This window comes from Stegostoma tigrinum, chromosome 17, assembly GCF_030684315.1.
Source record: "Stegostoma tigrinum isolate sSteTig4 chromosome 17, sSteTig4.hap1, whole genome shotgun sequence".
In the NCBI taxonomy this organism is placed as follows: domain Eukaryota; kingdom Metazoa; phylum Chordata; class Chondrichthyes; order Orectolobiformes; family Stegostomatidae; genus Stegostoma; species Stegostoma tigrinum.
Genome location: NC_081370.1, coordinates 40283697 through 40297317, shown reverse-complemented (window position 1 = coordinate 40297317; position 13621 = coordinate 40283697). Strand labels below are relative to the sequence as shown.

Sequence of the window (13621 nt, the reverse complement as noted above, 5' to 3'; positions counted from 1 at the left end):
ATTAGCCTGTGTAGAGGATTAATTCTGTGATACTTTTTTCAATTCTAATATAACATTCATAAAATCATTTGGCTTTTTGTGGCTGTTTGCCCATTCAACTGTTTTGATTACTTCTCCTGCCTTAGCCTCACACCCTTTGATACACCTACTGACCATGAATCTAATGTCTTAAAGTCTCCAATTGACCCCAAGCCTTTCAAGGTAAAGATTTTCAGATTTCTAATTCCCTTTGTGTGGGGAGACATTTTTGAATTCACCTTAAAGGGTAACATCATATCTTTTTCTCTTTGTATTTCCGTGCCCCATTCTGTCAGGGCGGCATGGTAGCTCAGTGGTTAGCACTGCTGCCTCACAAGCACCAGGGACCTGGGTTTGATTCCACCCTCGGGCGACTGTCTGTGTGGAGTTTGCACATTCTCCCCGTGTCAGCGTGGGTTTCCTCCGGGTGCTCTGGTTTCCTCCTGCAGTCCAAAGATGTGCAGGGCAGGTGGACTGGCCATGCTGAATTGCCCGTAGTGTTCAGAGATGTGTACATTAGTGAGTTATGTGGGATGTGTCTGGGTGGGATGCTCTGAGGTTTGGTGTGGGCCGAAGGGCCTGTTTCCATACTATTGGGGTTCTATGACTTCTGTGAGGTCGTTGCAATATTTAACTGCCTTGATCAGATCAGCAACTTAGTGCGAGAAGCCTACATCTTATGAGACCTGTGGAATAAACAGCCACTCTTCGTCATGTGCCTTGTGTGTGTGTGTAGCAGCAGTTAGAACACAGAAATAAAATATCCCGTTGATGCATAATGTATTCTGCAGAGAGCAATGTTTCTGGAAGATTGTTTGCCAATCATTTGGGAGTAACAGTTTAATTGTAATTGTACTGAGCGAGCAGCCCGATAGCCTCAGATTTAAATCTGATGGTGACAACTTCGAAAGTTAAATGTAGTAAATCTACTGGCTTGTAGGTGCCAGATAACAATATCTAACAAAGAGCTGTTGAACTACCCAGGTGGCCTAAATATCAGTAGTGGCTAACAGGGCACATTGTCATTTCATGGAATCATAGAATGCTGAAAAAAGCCATTCAGCCCATTGAGGCTGCGCTGATCTTCTGAAGAGTATTCTATCCAGACTCAGCACCCCCCCCCCCCCCACCCTATTCCCATAACCCCACATTTACCATAGCTGATCCTCCTAACCTGCACATCTCTGGACACTATGTGCAATTTATTATGGACAATCCATCTAACCTGAGTTTGAAAGTCATGGGTTTAAGACTGGAGATTTAAGCTTCTTAAAAGTAAGAGCAGGAGTGTGCTATTTGACCCATCTAGCTAACTCTGCCATTCAAAAAAGCCCATGCCTCATTTGATTTTACTGTCTGTTTTCCCCATACTGTCCACTCCCTTGTCAATCAGGAATCTTCCTAATTCCACACTGAATGTATTCAGTGACCCAGGCTCCATGTGATTCTGAAGTCAGATAACCCCCAAGAGGAGAGAAAGATAGTCATGATCTCTGTCTTAAATCAGAAACTCTTTAATTTTTAAATTGTGGTCCTTAATTTTAAATTGCCCCATGAAATGTGCTTCCAACATTGACGCTGTCAAGCGTCCACAGAACCTGATAGGATTCAATAAGATTGCCTCTCATTCTTCTAAGCTGCAATGTATAAAAGCCCAACTCTTCATCCCTTTCTCATGAGCACAAGAAACAAGAACAGGATTAGGCCATTTGGCCCCTCTATCCTGTTCCACAACTCAATAGGATCCCAAATGATTGGGCATTCCTGACATCCACTTTCCTGCCCTTTCCCCATAAGCCTTGAATTTTGACCTACACTTGGAGCTCAATTTTACACAGAGGCTGTGGTCCCACCCACCAGATAAAAAGTCAGGGACAACCTATTTGGACTGGCCTGGGAAGCTGTGATCGGATTTTATTGTTCGCAGGCAGTAAACTGCCTGGTGTGGTGATTTCTCTTTCTCCATGACCCTCAGCGTGGGAAGGAATCATTACTCCAACAGAAGGACAGATTGCCAAAATTAGCATGTAGTGCCGTAGAATAGGTGAGAAGGAGATCATCGGGCAGAGACGTTTAACGAGAGAATGTCACAGTGTACAGTCCAAGGGGCTGAAGGGATGTCTGGCAAAGCTGGAGCAATGGGCCTGCAGGGGAAATCCAGAGGTAAGGACGAGCAGAAACCCAGAGGGCTATGAGAAAAATTGGATATATTTACATTGAGGTATTATTTAACCGAGTGGGAAGATTGGCCAGAATGCAAAGGATAATAGAATTTAGTGCAAGTAGGGACAAGAACAAGCAACAGTGGATGGCACGGTGGCTCAGTGGTTAGCACTGCTGCCTAACATTGCCAGGGCCCTGGGTTCGATTCCGGCCTGAGGCAACTGTCTGTGTGGAGTTTGCACATTCTCCCTGTGTCTGAGTGAGTTTCCTGTAGGTGCTCTGATTTCCTTCCACAGCCCAAATATGTGCAGGTTAGGTGAATTGGCCATGCTAAATTGCCCATAATGCCCTGGGACGTGCTAGTGGATTAGCTGGTTGGGACGCTATTCAAAAGGTTGATGTAGACTTGCTGGGGCAAATGGCCTGCTTCAACATTGTTAGGATTCTATAACAGATTTGCATGATATAAAACTCAAGGCAGAATTACAACCCAGTGGACCAGTCAGGAGTGCATTGGAATAGTTGAGTTGAGAAATAAGAAAGAAATGAAACTGCATTTCAACAGCAGATGAGCTGAAGTAAGGGCAGAGTGTGCTGTGTTATTGGAGGTATAGGAACACAATCTTAGTGATATGTGTTTGGAAGCTTTTCTCCAGGTCACATGCGACAACAAAGTTGCAAACGTGTTGGTTCAGCTTCAGACATACGCCAAGGTGAGGAATAGAATCTGTGGTTGGGATTCAATTGCTTCAATCTTCACAATTTTTAACTGGAGGAATTTTCTACCCATCCAACACTGGATATCAGACAAGCAGTGTAATAATTTAGCAACAGCACAGGAGCTAAGAGGTATGCTAGTGAGATAGAGCTGTGTGTTGTCACCATACGTGTGTGACCAGCAAGGAATGGGGGAGGATGCAGGTGCGTAGAGATAGATTCTTGGGGAACTCAGTAAAGTGCAGGAGTAGAAAGCAATACCTTTGCAAGTGGTACTCTGCGCATGGCTAGATATTTAAAAATTGATCTTGGTGAGTGCAGTCCCACCCAGTATCAGCATTTTATTCTGTTGTGGAACCTTGCAGTTCACAATTGCCTCCCACATTTCCTACATGACAATAGTGACCACATTGCGAATTACTTCATTGACTGTAAATTACTCTAGGTTGTCACTTAAGATGCTATCGGAAATGCGTACTGTTACTTCCTTTAACAGGTCGCTAATTCTTTGAGTGAGGGGCTTCATCTGCTGCTAGTAGCTCTGGCCCATATTACCTGGCTCCAGTTCCACTTTACAGTTACTGCATCCAGATGTAGGAATCAGTGCCACTTGAAAGCCTGCCCTCAGTATCCTGAGACCCTGAGGGATCGGGCCAAATTTTCTGATCATGCCAAAGTTGCTACTCTTCAGGGAGAAAGGTCAGAACAACCCTAACTCTGTGGTTATGTACTGATGGATGAATGACTACGTTGTGATGAATATCTGAAATATTGAATGTTTTATTCCATTTGAATCTGCAGGTAGCTCAGTGCCAGCAGTCTATGCCATTCCAGCCAACAGACCTGGATTCCCAAACTACTTCATCCCTTCTCCTTCGCCCTACCGTAACCATGCCTGGACCCCGTATGTGGGAGATGGAGAAGCACAGGCCCAGTGGGCGGAGAATGTATGTATGCTAAAAGTTTCTCCATCACAGCTTAGATTGCATTGGAGTATTGTGGCCATTTGTGGGAATCACGTTATAGGAAGTATGTCAAAGATTTGGGGAGAGCACTAACAATATTAACTAGAATGGGAGAAGGGACAACAGGCACTAGTTATGTGAAGAACTGAGCTTGGTCTCCCTAGAATGGGGTCAATTAGGGATTGACTAACAGGGGTGTTTAAAACTTTGTGTAATATATAAGGAAAAAGGAATCGAACCAGGGGCTGAGCAGCGAAAATGATGTTAGAAAAACTTTGTAGCTTTCTCGGGACGTATTTGGCAGATAAATCAGCCGATGATTAACCAGATGGTGCCTCTGCCTACTTGCAATGGAGATGCTTCTATGGAGATGTGTTTGTTACTTGTAAACTCGATTACTGCAATATTCACCTAGAAAGTCTCCCAGCTTCCAACCTTCAAAAAACTAAAGCTCATTCAAAACTCTGCTGCCTGTGCCCTAAGCCACATTAAATCTTGTTCACCCATCACTCCTGTGCTCACTGAGCAACATTGGCTTAAAACAGTGATGAAAGTAATGTTTGCATAACGTTGATCTCAAGTGGAAGGTGAGCAGGTAGTTAGTATTGAGATAGGCAGAGAAGTGGAAGCTGTGTTAAGCATGTATTGAATTTTGGTTAGACCAAACTTCGCAGCACTGTGAACAGTTCTGGTGCTAAAATACATAGAAATAAAGAGGAAAAAAAGAGCAGGAGTGTAGATCATTTGGTCCTTTGCAACGGATACATCATTCAATGTGATCATGGCTAATCATCCAACTCACTACCCTATACTGCTTTCTCCTCATACACTTTGACCCCTTTAGAACTATATCTCAGTCCTTCTTGAAATCACACAATGTTTTAGCCTCATCGACTTACTGCAGCAGAGAATTCCACAGGCTCACCACCCAGTGGGTGAAGCAAGTTCTCCTTCGACCCTTCTGCGGTGACCACTGGTTCTGAACTTACTGGTCATCAGGAACATTCTTCCTGCATTTACTCTGTCAAGTCCTGTTAGAATTTTACAGGTTTACCAAAGGATTACACAAGGGATATAGGAGCACTGGAGATGTTAAAGAAATAAGAATTATTGTAGAATTGAGAAGTTACAACAACACAGATAGACTGAATAGACTGGGCAACACCAGATCTTTATGTTTATGACAGGGTTTGATCAGCTAGACTTGGCGAAAATGTTTCCCTATTGTGGTGAAGACCAGAACCAGGAAGCTGGGAGATTCACAAGGTGAGCCTTGGTGTAATCGAGACCATTAGTATAAGGTAGACACGACTAAATCAATCAGGAATTCAGGGGAAAGTTCTTGACCCAGATAGTGACGAGAATCTCACCAGTAGAGGGAATGCTTGCACTAAATAGCACAGGGGAAGCTGGATAGACACAGGGAGAAAGGGAATAGAAGGACCTGCTGTAAGGAGATCCGTGTGGAGCTAAAGGACCGTTTGAACCATTTGGGCTGAATGGCCTCTTTCTGTGCATTAAATAGATGGTATTTTCCATTTTTTTCTCCCTTTGCTGCACATTTCTATTTTAAAGAAGATTTCTCCCAGAGATTGGTTTGTTATTTGAATTCAATCAATCAGTGGACCCCAAGCTCTGGCTGAACACAACATGAGTCCTTTTTTTTTACCCTTTATTCATTCACGGGATGAGAGCATCACTGGCTAGGCAGCATTTATTGCCCATCCCGCAGTTCAGAGTCAACCACATTGCTGTGAGTCTGAAGTCAGATGTAGGCCAGACCAGGAAAGGATGGCAGTTTCCTTCCCTAAAGGACATTAGTGAACCCAAGATAATAAAGTGTGAAGCTCGATGAACACAGCAGGCCAAGCAGCATCTCAGGAGCACAAAAGCTGACATTTCAGACTTGGACCCTTCATCAGAGAGGGGGATGGGGAGAAGGTTCTGGAATAAATAGGGAGAGCGGGGGAGGCGGACCGAAGATGGAGAGAAATGAAGATATGTGGAGAGGGGAGTATAGGTGGGGAGGTACGGAGGGGATTGGTCAGTCCAGGGAAGATGGACAGGTCAAGGAGGTGCGATGAGGTTAGGAGGTAGGAAATGGAGATGCGGCTTGAGGTGGGAGGAAGGGATGGGTGAGAGGAAGAACAGGTTAGGGAGGCGGAGACAGGCTGGGCTGGTTTTGGGATGCAGTGGGGGGAGGGGACGAGCTGGGCTGGCTGTGTGATAGAGTGGGGGTAGGGGAATGAACCGGGCTGGTTTTGGGATGCGGTGGACCCCGTTTCTATCTCCTTCCCAAAATCCACAAACCTGCCTGCTCTGGTCGACCCATTGTCTCAGCCTGTTTCTGACCCACCGAACTCATCTCTACCTATCTGGACTCCATTTTCACCCCTTCGGTCCAGGAACTCCCTACCTACGTCTGTGACACCACCCACACCCTCCACCTCCTCCAGAACTTCCAATTCCCTGACCCCCAACACCTCATTTTCACCATGGACGTCCAGTCCCTATACACCTGTATTCCTCATGCAGATGGCCTCAAGGCCCTCCGCTTCTTCCTGTCCCGCTGGCTCGACTAGTGCCCCTCCACCGACACCCTCATCCGCCGAGCAAACTCGTCCTCACCCTTAACAACGTCTCTTTCGATTCCTCCCACTTCCTACAGACAAAGGGGGTGGCCATGGGTACCCGCATGGGCCCAAGCTATGCCTGCCTCTTTGTAAGTTACGTGGAACAGTCCCTCTTCCACACCTACACAGGCTCCAAACCCCACTTCTTCCACCGTTACATTGATACCTATCGGGGCCACCTCTTGCTCCCCAGAGGAGCTCAAACAGTTCATCCATTTTACCAACACCTTCCACCCCAACCTCAAGTTCACCTGGGACATCTCCAACACATCCCTCACCTCCCTGGATCTCTCAGTCTCCATCTCAGGTAACCAGCTAGAAACTGATGTCCATTTCAAGCCCACTGACTCCCACAGCTACCTAGAATACACCTCCTCCCACCCACCTTCCTGCAAAAATTCCATCCCCTATTCCCAATTCCTCTGCCTCCGCCGCATCTGCTCCCAGGATGAGGCATTCCACTCCCGCACATCCCAGATGTCCAAGTTCTTCAAGGACCGCAACTTTCCCCGCACAGTGGTCGAGAACGCCCTTGACCGCGTCTCCCACATTTCCCGCAACACATCCCTCACACCCCGCCCCCGCCACAACCGCCCCAAGAGGATCCCCCTCGTTCTCACACACCACCCCACCAACCTCCGGATACAATGCATCATCCTCCGACACTTCCGCCATCTACAATCCGACCCCAACACCCAAGACATTTTTCCATCCCCACCCTTGTCTGCCTTCCGGAGAGACCACTCCCTCTGTGACACCCTTGCTCACTCCACGCTGCCCTCCAACCCCACCACACCCGGCACCTTCCCCTGCAACCGCAGGAAGTGCTACACTTGTCCCCACACCTCCTCCCTCACCCCCATCCCAGGCCGCAAGATGACTTTCCATATTAAGCAGAGGTTCACCTGCACATCTGCCAATGTGGTATACTGTATCCATTGTACCCGGTGTGGCTTCCTCTACATTGGGGAAACCAAGCGGAGGCTTGGGGACCGCTTTGCAGAACACCTCCGCTCGGTTCGCAATAAACAACTGCACCTCCCAGTCGCAAACCATTTCCACTCCCCCTCCCATTCTTTAGATGACATGTCCATCATGGGCCTCCTGCAGTGCCACAATGATGCCACCCGAAGGTTGCAGGAACAGCAACTCATATTCCGCTTGGGAACCCTGCAGCCCAATGGTATCAATGTGGACTTCACCAGCTTCCAAATCTCCCCTTCCCCCACTGCATCCCAAAACAAGCCCAGCTCGCCCCCTCTGCCCACTGTATCCCAAAACCAGCCCAGCCTGTCTCTGCCTCCCTAACCTGTTCTTCCTCTCACCCATCCCTTCCTCCCACCTCAAGCCGCACCTCCATTTCCTACCCACTAACCTCATCCCACCTCCTTGAACTGGCCGTCTTCCCTGGACTGATCTATCCCCTCTCTGTCTCCCCACCTATACTCTCCTCTCCACCTATGTTCTTTTCTCTCCATCTTTGGTCCGCCTCCCCCTCTCTCCCTATTTATTTCAGAACCCTCACCCCACCCCTCTCCCTGATGACGGGTCTAGGCCCGAAACGTCAGCTTTTGTGCTCCTAAGATGCTGCTTGGCCTGCTGTGTTCATCCAGCCTCACATTTTATTATCTTGGATTCTCCAGCATCTGCAGTTCCCATTATCTCTGACATGAGTGAACCAGATGGGTTTTTCTCCTGACAGTCGGCAATAGATCGATGGCCATCATTAGACTCTTAATACTAGATATTTATTGAATTCAAATTCCACGATGATGGGATTTGAACCCGGGTTCCCAGAATATTATCTGCATCTCTGGATTAATAGACCAGTAATAATAGCACCAGGCCATCGCCTCCCCTATTGTTGCTACCTGTGCATAGTGATGCTGCTGGCTACAAAAGTTTCACAAGACACTGTTGGACAGATCCTCAAATTGAAAACCCATCTTCCCTCCCCACCTTTGCTCTGCATCCTCAGAGGTTGCCAAGTATCCTTGGAAGGGATGGAGCCCATCAGAGTCTCAGCCTAAATTCTGAACATTTTCAAATGTCTATCATTCCCACACATCCTGCCAAGCCTCTGCCTGCCCCCTTTTCCCACCTGAAGTGGGAACTGATGTTTAGGTCCCTTCTTGTTGGGTTGGCAGTGTAATGTTTGATCATTATTTCTTTATGTTTCAGGCCCTATTTGGCCCCTGAAGCCTGCTCAGGAATTCAGTAAGATAATGGCTGATCTTCTCCCTCAGCTCTGCTTTTCTCAGCTATCTGCATTTCTCTTGACTCCATTTGTGACCAAAGCTCTAGCCATCTCAGACTTGAATACACTCAGCAACTGAGCATTCGCAGGTCTGTGGGCTGAAAAATTCTATGGATTATGAGTTAATAAATTTGTCCTCTTTTTAATTCCTTATCCTGAGACTATGGCTCCTATTTCTCTACTCTCCCGCCTGGGAAATAGCTTCTCAACGACAATCCCTTTAAAGCCTTTAAGGATTCCATATTCCAAATGAAATGTTTCATTACCTCAAAACTTTCTAAGAGAATGTGGGCCCATTCGACTCAATCCCTCTTCATAGAATTTGCCTCTCACCATAGGGATGTATCTGTTGAACCTTTATTGCACTTCTTGTAAGACAAGATGCTTACTCCTGTCTAACTGTAACCTAAATAGCTTTGGTTTTTGTTCCAAATTGACTTTTGAATAACCAACTCTGTTGCTCTTCAGGTAACACTCCCTGGTTATGTTGAGGCCTTTTCACACACTCGGTACCCACACAGCTCTCCCCATCGACAGTACAGTCAGACGCAGCCCTCAAATCCACCTCGTTGTATTGAGCAAGCTCAGACTCTGTCCACTGCAGCATCTCAGCAGAGCTTGACAGAGAATGAGTCCTCTGAAACCTCCTACACCAATATCTCCACTGCCGCTTTGGTCAAGGCCATCAGAGAGGAGGTTGCAAAGCTGGCCAAGAAACAGACTGGCATGTTTGAATTCCAGGTTTAGCCCCATCCTGCAGTATTCTCCTCCGAAGAGCCTTGACAACATTTCTTCCCGTGGGAGTCAGAGCAATGATCGAAATCCTAGTTTTTCAAATTGGATTCATCTCAACCAGTGCAAATGTCATCAGCCTTGGGATGGAAATCACGACAACAAACAGTTAATTTGCAGATTCGGGCTATTGTTCCAAGCCATAAAAAGCTGATCTGTCAGATCATTTGGCTGTTTCACCAGTGGAATGTGTCTGGAAACACACCATCGTACATTGTGTCTTATTCTAGTAATGTCATTTAGTATAATGTTTAGCACAAGACCACTACATTGCTGGAGGTGGGAGGACTCGGACTGACCCCTGTGTATTTCCTTCGAGGTGGTCAGTGCATATATTGGCAACAGATGTGCAAAAAAAAACTTGTAAAAAAAGAAAAGCGACAATAGTTGAGGAAGCTCAACGACAGATTATGCTGTACATTCCCTACTTCACACTCCACTGAAAAACTTCGGGCATCAGGCGAACAAGGAAAGTAGAATGAGCACAGGGATTATAAGATGTGAGTGATTAAACACAACCAGCAATTATGTGAGGTTCCTAGTGTGTTCGCTTGAAAACCTGGTAGTCAATGGTTTTAAGCTTGGATCAGAATGGAGTACAATGACACAGCTCTCTCTATCCGAGCAAACAAGTATCCTGACGATTAACACTTTGAAGAACCACTTAGTGACATAGGATCAGTACACTCACCAACCTTGGCAGTTGGGATTTGAACTCTTCCTTGCTATCAAAAATATCTGTATTTCTCACGGACAGATGGACAAGTTTGAATTCTAACTTGCATTTTTACATTGATCATGTCTCAAATGATGGGGTCATCACTTGGATCTCTGAAATTCTGAATGTTACCCTTGTGCAAATGATTACAAACCAACCGTACAGACCCTGATGTGGCACTGAGATTTAACCATTTCCATTAAATCATAGAATGGAACTCCAGATTTCTTCTTATCGTTGGTGTCCAGTGGTGTTGCTTGAGGGCCATTATGAATATTGAATGCTTTGAAAGTAGTTTGAACTTATTACCCTTAAAGCAAGGGTATTAGGGTTACAGAGCCAAGACAGAGAAATCAATACAGTCCAATCAGACACAGTTTAATCGATTGCTGGAAAAAGCTTGAAAAACCGAGTGGCTTCCTCCTGTTCTTATGTTGCAAAAGTATTATGTTAATATTATCTGCAAGTGTGAACTTTGAGTATTTTTCATGAATAGAACTCAAAACATTAAATTGCAGTCTTTAAATCCTGTTTGTGGAAAGTTGTACTGAATGTCTTATATCACTGTCACCAGCCTCTGCGCCCAGTGAGGAGTCACAACTGCAGAAAGTGCAGATTCAGAGATGGTCTCTCTAACATGTATGGAGTGAGTCTTGCTGTTGAAATGATGGGTTGAAGGTAGGGGGCTGTGCGAGAGAGTCAAGGAAGGAACCTGCTTCCTTCTCCCTTTGATTCATACTTTGAGAGATTGAACTTTTCTATCTCCTCTGCCATAATCAATGTTTCAGCTTTTGGGATGTGGTAATCTCCTCAAGAGGTCAAAGAACAGCCTTGAGTTTGACACTCACTTGGTTTAATTTCCTCACAACCTGTCCTGTTCACTGTGGTTTGATAATTAACAAAATGGGAATTTATCCTTAAAGATTACCCTTAAAGTGAAGGTAAATCTTCACCTTTCACTACACTTTTATAAATCTTACATGAGGCAGATAACTTAAAGAAACCTCTGTATTACTGTTGGCTGCAAAGAGACAGATGCTGAAATAGCCAAAACTTTTTGCAGCTCCATCTGGAAGTTAGTCTACAGCTAAAGTTCTAACCTTTGAGTGCAACCACAGTCATTGAGACAGAACATGTATTATGACACACGAAACAAGACATGGTCAATAATCAGACCTGGTAAACATATTCTTATGGTGAATGGATTCTGACATCTGAGGCAATGCTAATCTTCCTCACTAGGTGGGGCATTACCAGGTCTGGGATGAGCCCTCATTTTTATCCCTTGTCGAGTATAACTACATTAGTAGAGGTTATCACGCTACAGGGTATAAAACCAGTTTGTACCTGAATCCATCAGTCTCCCAACGGCTGAATTGAATTAAACTTGCTCAAGCCGTCCAATTCTAGCCTTAGAAGGGGTTGGGGTGGGGATGCATGAAATCCATTGGCTGGTCTTAATTGTAGGTGTCTGATATCGGGCGTATTTTGTTGTCCCATCAATGTCATACTCAATGTTAAGAATGAGCAATGAGTCATATCAGACAAACCACACTGAAATGTTCGATGAGTGTAATCAATGTAATTTGGGCTATTACTGTCAATTGATGTAAAATGACACATTCAGTACAACTTACCAACAATTTCCTTTCCTGGGCCTTTGTACAAAACTTTGCACAGTGTTAACATAATCGCAGGACATAATAATTAAAGATGATTATCAACCATTTATGTTTTCTTGCTAAACCAAATCCTGGACCCTGAAGATTATTGTTTGACTTACACGCTTGTGTGTTGGAACTCAATACAAACCAATATTCTGTTTTTGTGCCCATGAAATTTTTGTTTATTTTTTTCCTTGGATTCAAATAATGAAAACTGTATGACAAGTGCTAAGTGCACAAACAGTGAGTGTGTAAATGTGTCAATCTAGTCATTGCAAAGGAGCTGAATGGTAAGTGTCATTGGACAAACTGGTTTCCATTTTTTTTCAATGAATACTTGTTTTTCTGCTCTATATCTCTGTATCTTGAGCGGCTGTTTGTTTTCTGCAGAAACTGCACGGGTGAGCAGCTGTTTGGCCCAATTCTGGAAAGCAACAGATTCAGTTTTGCTGTGCCCCAAGTTTGCCGTGTGCTTCTGCATTCTGAGCATCAATTTGAAGAATAATTGGAAAAGCAAAGACCTCCTTTAGGATTGTTTCTGACAGAAATTTGACTGAAAACCTATTAAGCACATCTCATAAAGAGTGTTGCAATGCAAATGTTCCTTCCTGTTGATGAACTGGAATGAGGGTTTTGTTTTTAAAAGTGTGAAAAGAGTGATCGATGCAAGGAATTTAAACTCCCCTAATCAGAAGATTGTTGCCTGTACTATCCTTACAGGCAGTGACTCCAGATTCTCACCACCTTCCGGGTAAAAATAATTTCATCCCTGCCCAACCTCCTGTTCCCTGGTTATTGACTCCTCCAACAACAGGAAAAGTATTTTTTCCTTGTAATTTTATGCATCTCAATTGTGTGCCCGTGTCCTCCAGCTCCAAAGGAAAAAGCCCTCACCTATCCAATCTCTCTACATAACTAAACTGTACAACCTTGTCAACATCCTGATAAATCTTCTTTGCATCCTGTCCTGTACAATCACATTTCCTAATAATGTACAATCCACATGTGAAACTGTGGATTCTCTTAGTTGTGGCCTAAACAACCTTTTATATAGTTTCAGCATAACCTCCCTGCTCTTAAATTCTAAGCTCAGCTAATAAAGGCAAGTATCCCATATGCCTTCTTAACACTTTGTCTATGCTATTCCTTAAGGGACAAGGTGAACATCCATACCAGTGTCCCTCTGATTCTCAGTGCTTCTCAGGGGCCCACCATTCATCATTTATTCCCTTACATTGTTGGTCCTGCCCAAGCACATCACTTCATACTTACTTGGATTGAATTGCATTTTCCACTGAGCAGCCCATCTGACCAGCCCCTCTATGTCCTTCAATAATCTAAAGTTGTACTCCTAATTTTTTTACCATCAATTTTTATATCATTTGTGAACTTACTGATCAACCCTCTTATATTCACATCTAAATCATTTTTATAAACCAAAAGCAGCAAGGGCCTCAACACTGATCACTATAGACCTCCACTGGACACAGGCTTCCAATCACAACAAACACCCCATGACCATCAGCCTCTGCTTCTTGCCACTTAGTCAATTCTGGGTCAAAGTTGCCAAATTTGTCTGGATTCTGTGCGCTCTTACCTTTGCTGTCAGTTTGTGTGGAACTTTATCAGAAGCCTTGCTGAAGCCCAAGTAGACTATTTCAAATGCATTGCCGTCACCAACACACGGTTACATT

The 13621-nt window shown here is 44.8% G+C and overlaps 1 protein-coding gene across 2 annotated transcripts in view; it reads left to right on the top strand.

Annotated features, from left to right (window-relative positions):
* The window catches only part of kiaa1549la (KIAA1549-like a), a 254858-nt gene extending 242644 nt beyond the window's left edge, over positions 1-12214 (top strand). The window contains exons 19-20 of one of the 2 annotated variants that reach the window (XM_059652107.1): positions 3700-3845; positions 9222-12214. In XM_059652107.1, the coding sequence (XP_059508090.1) occupies positions 3700-3845; positions 9222-9500 (425 nt within the window). In that variant the 3' untranslated portion in view covers positions 9501-12214. The remainder of the gene's footprint in view (positions 1-3699; positions 3846-9221) is intronic. The other variant, XM_059652108.1, reaches the window with a different exon arrangement.
* The last annotated feature ends 1407 nt before the right edge of the window (positions 12215-13621 follow it).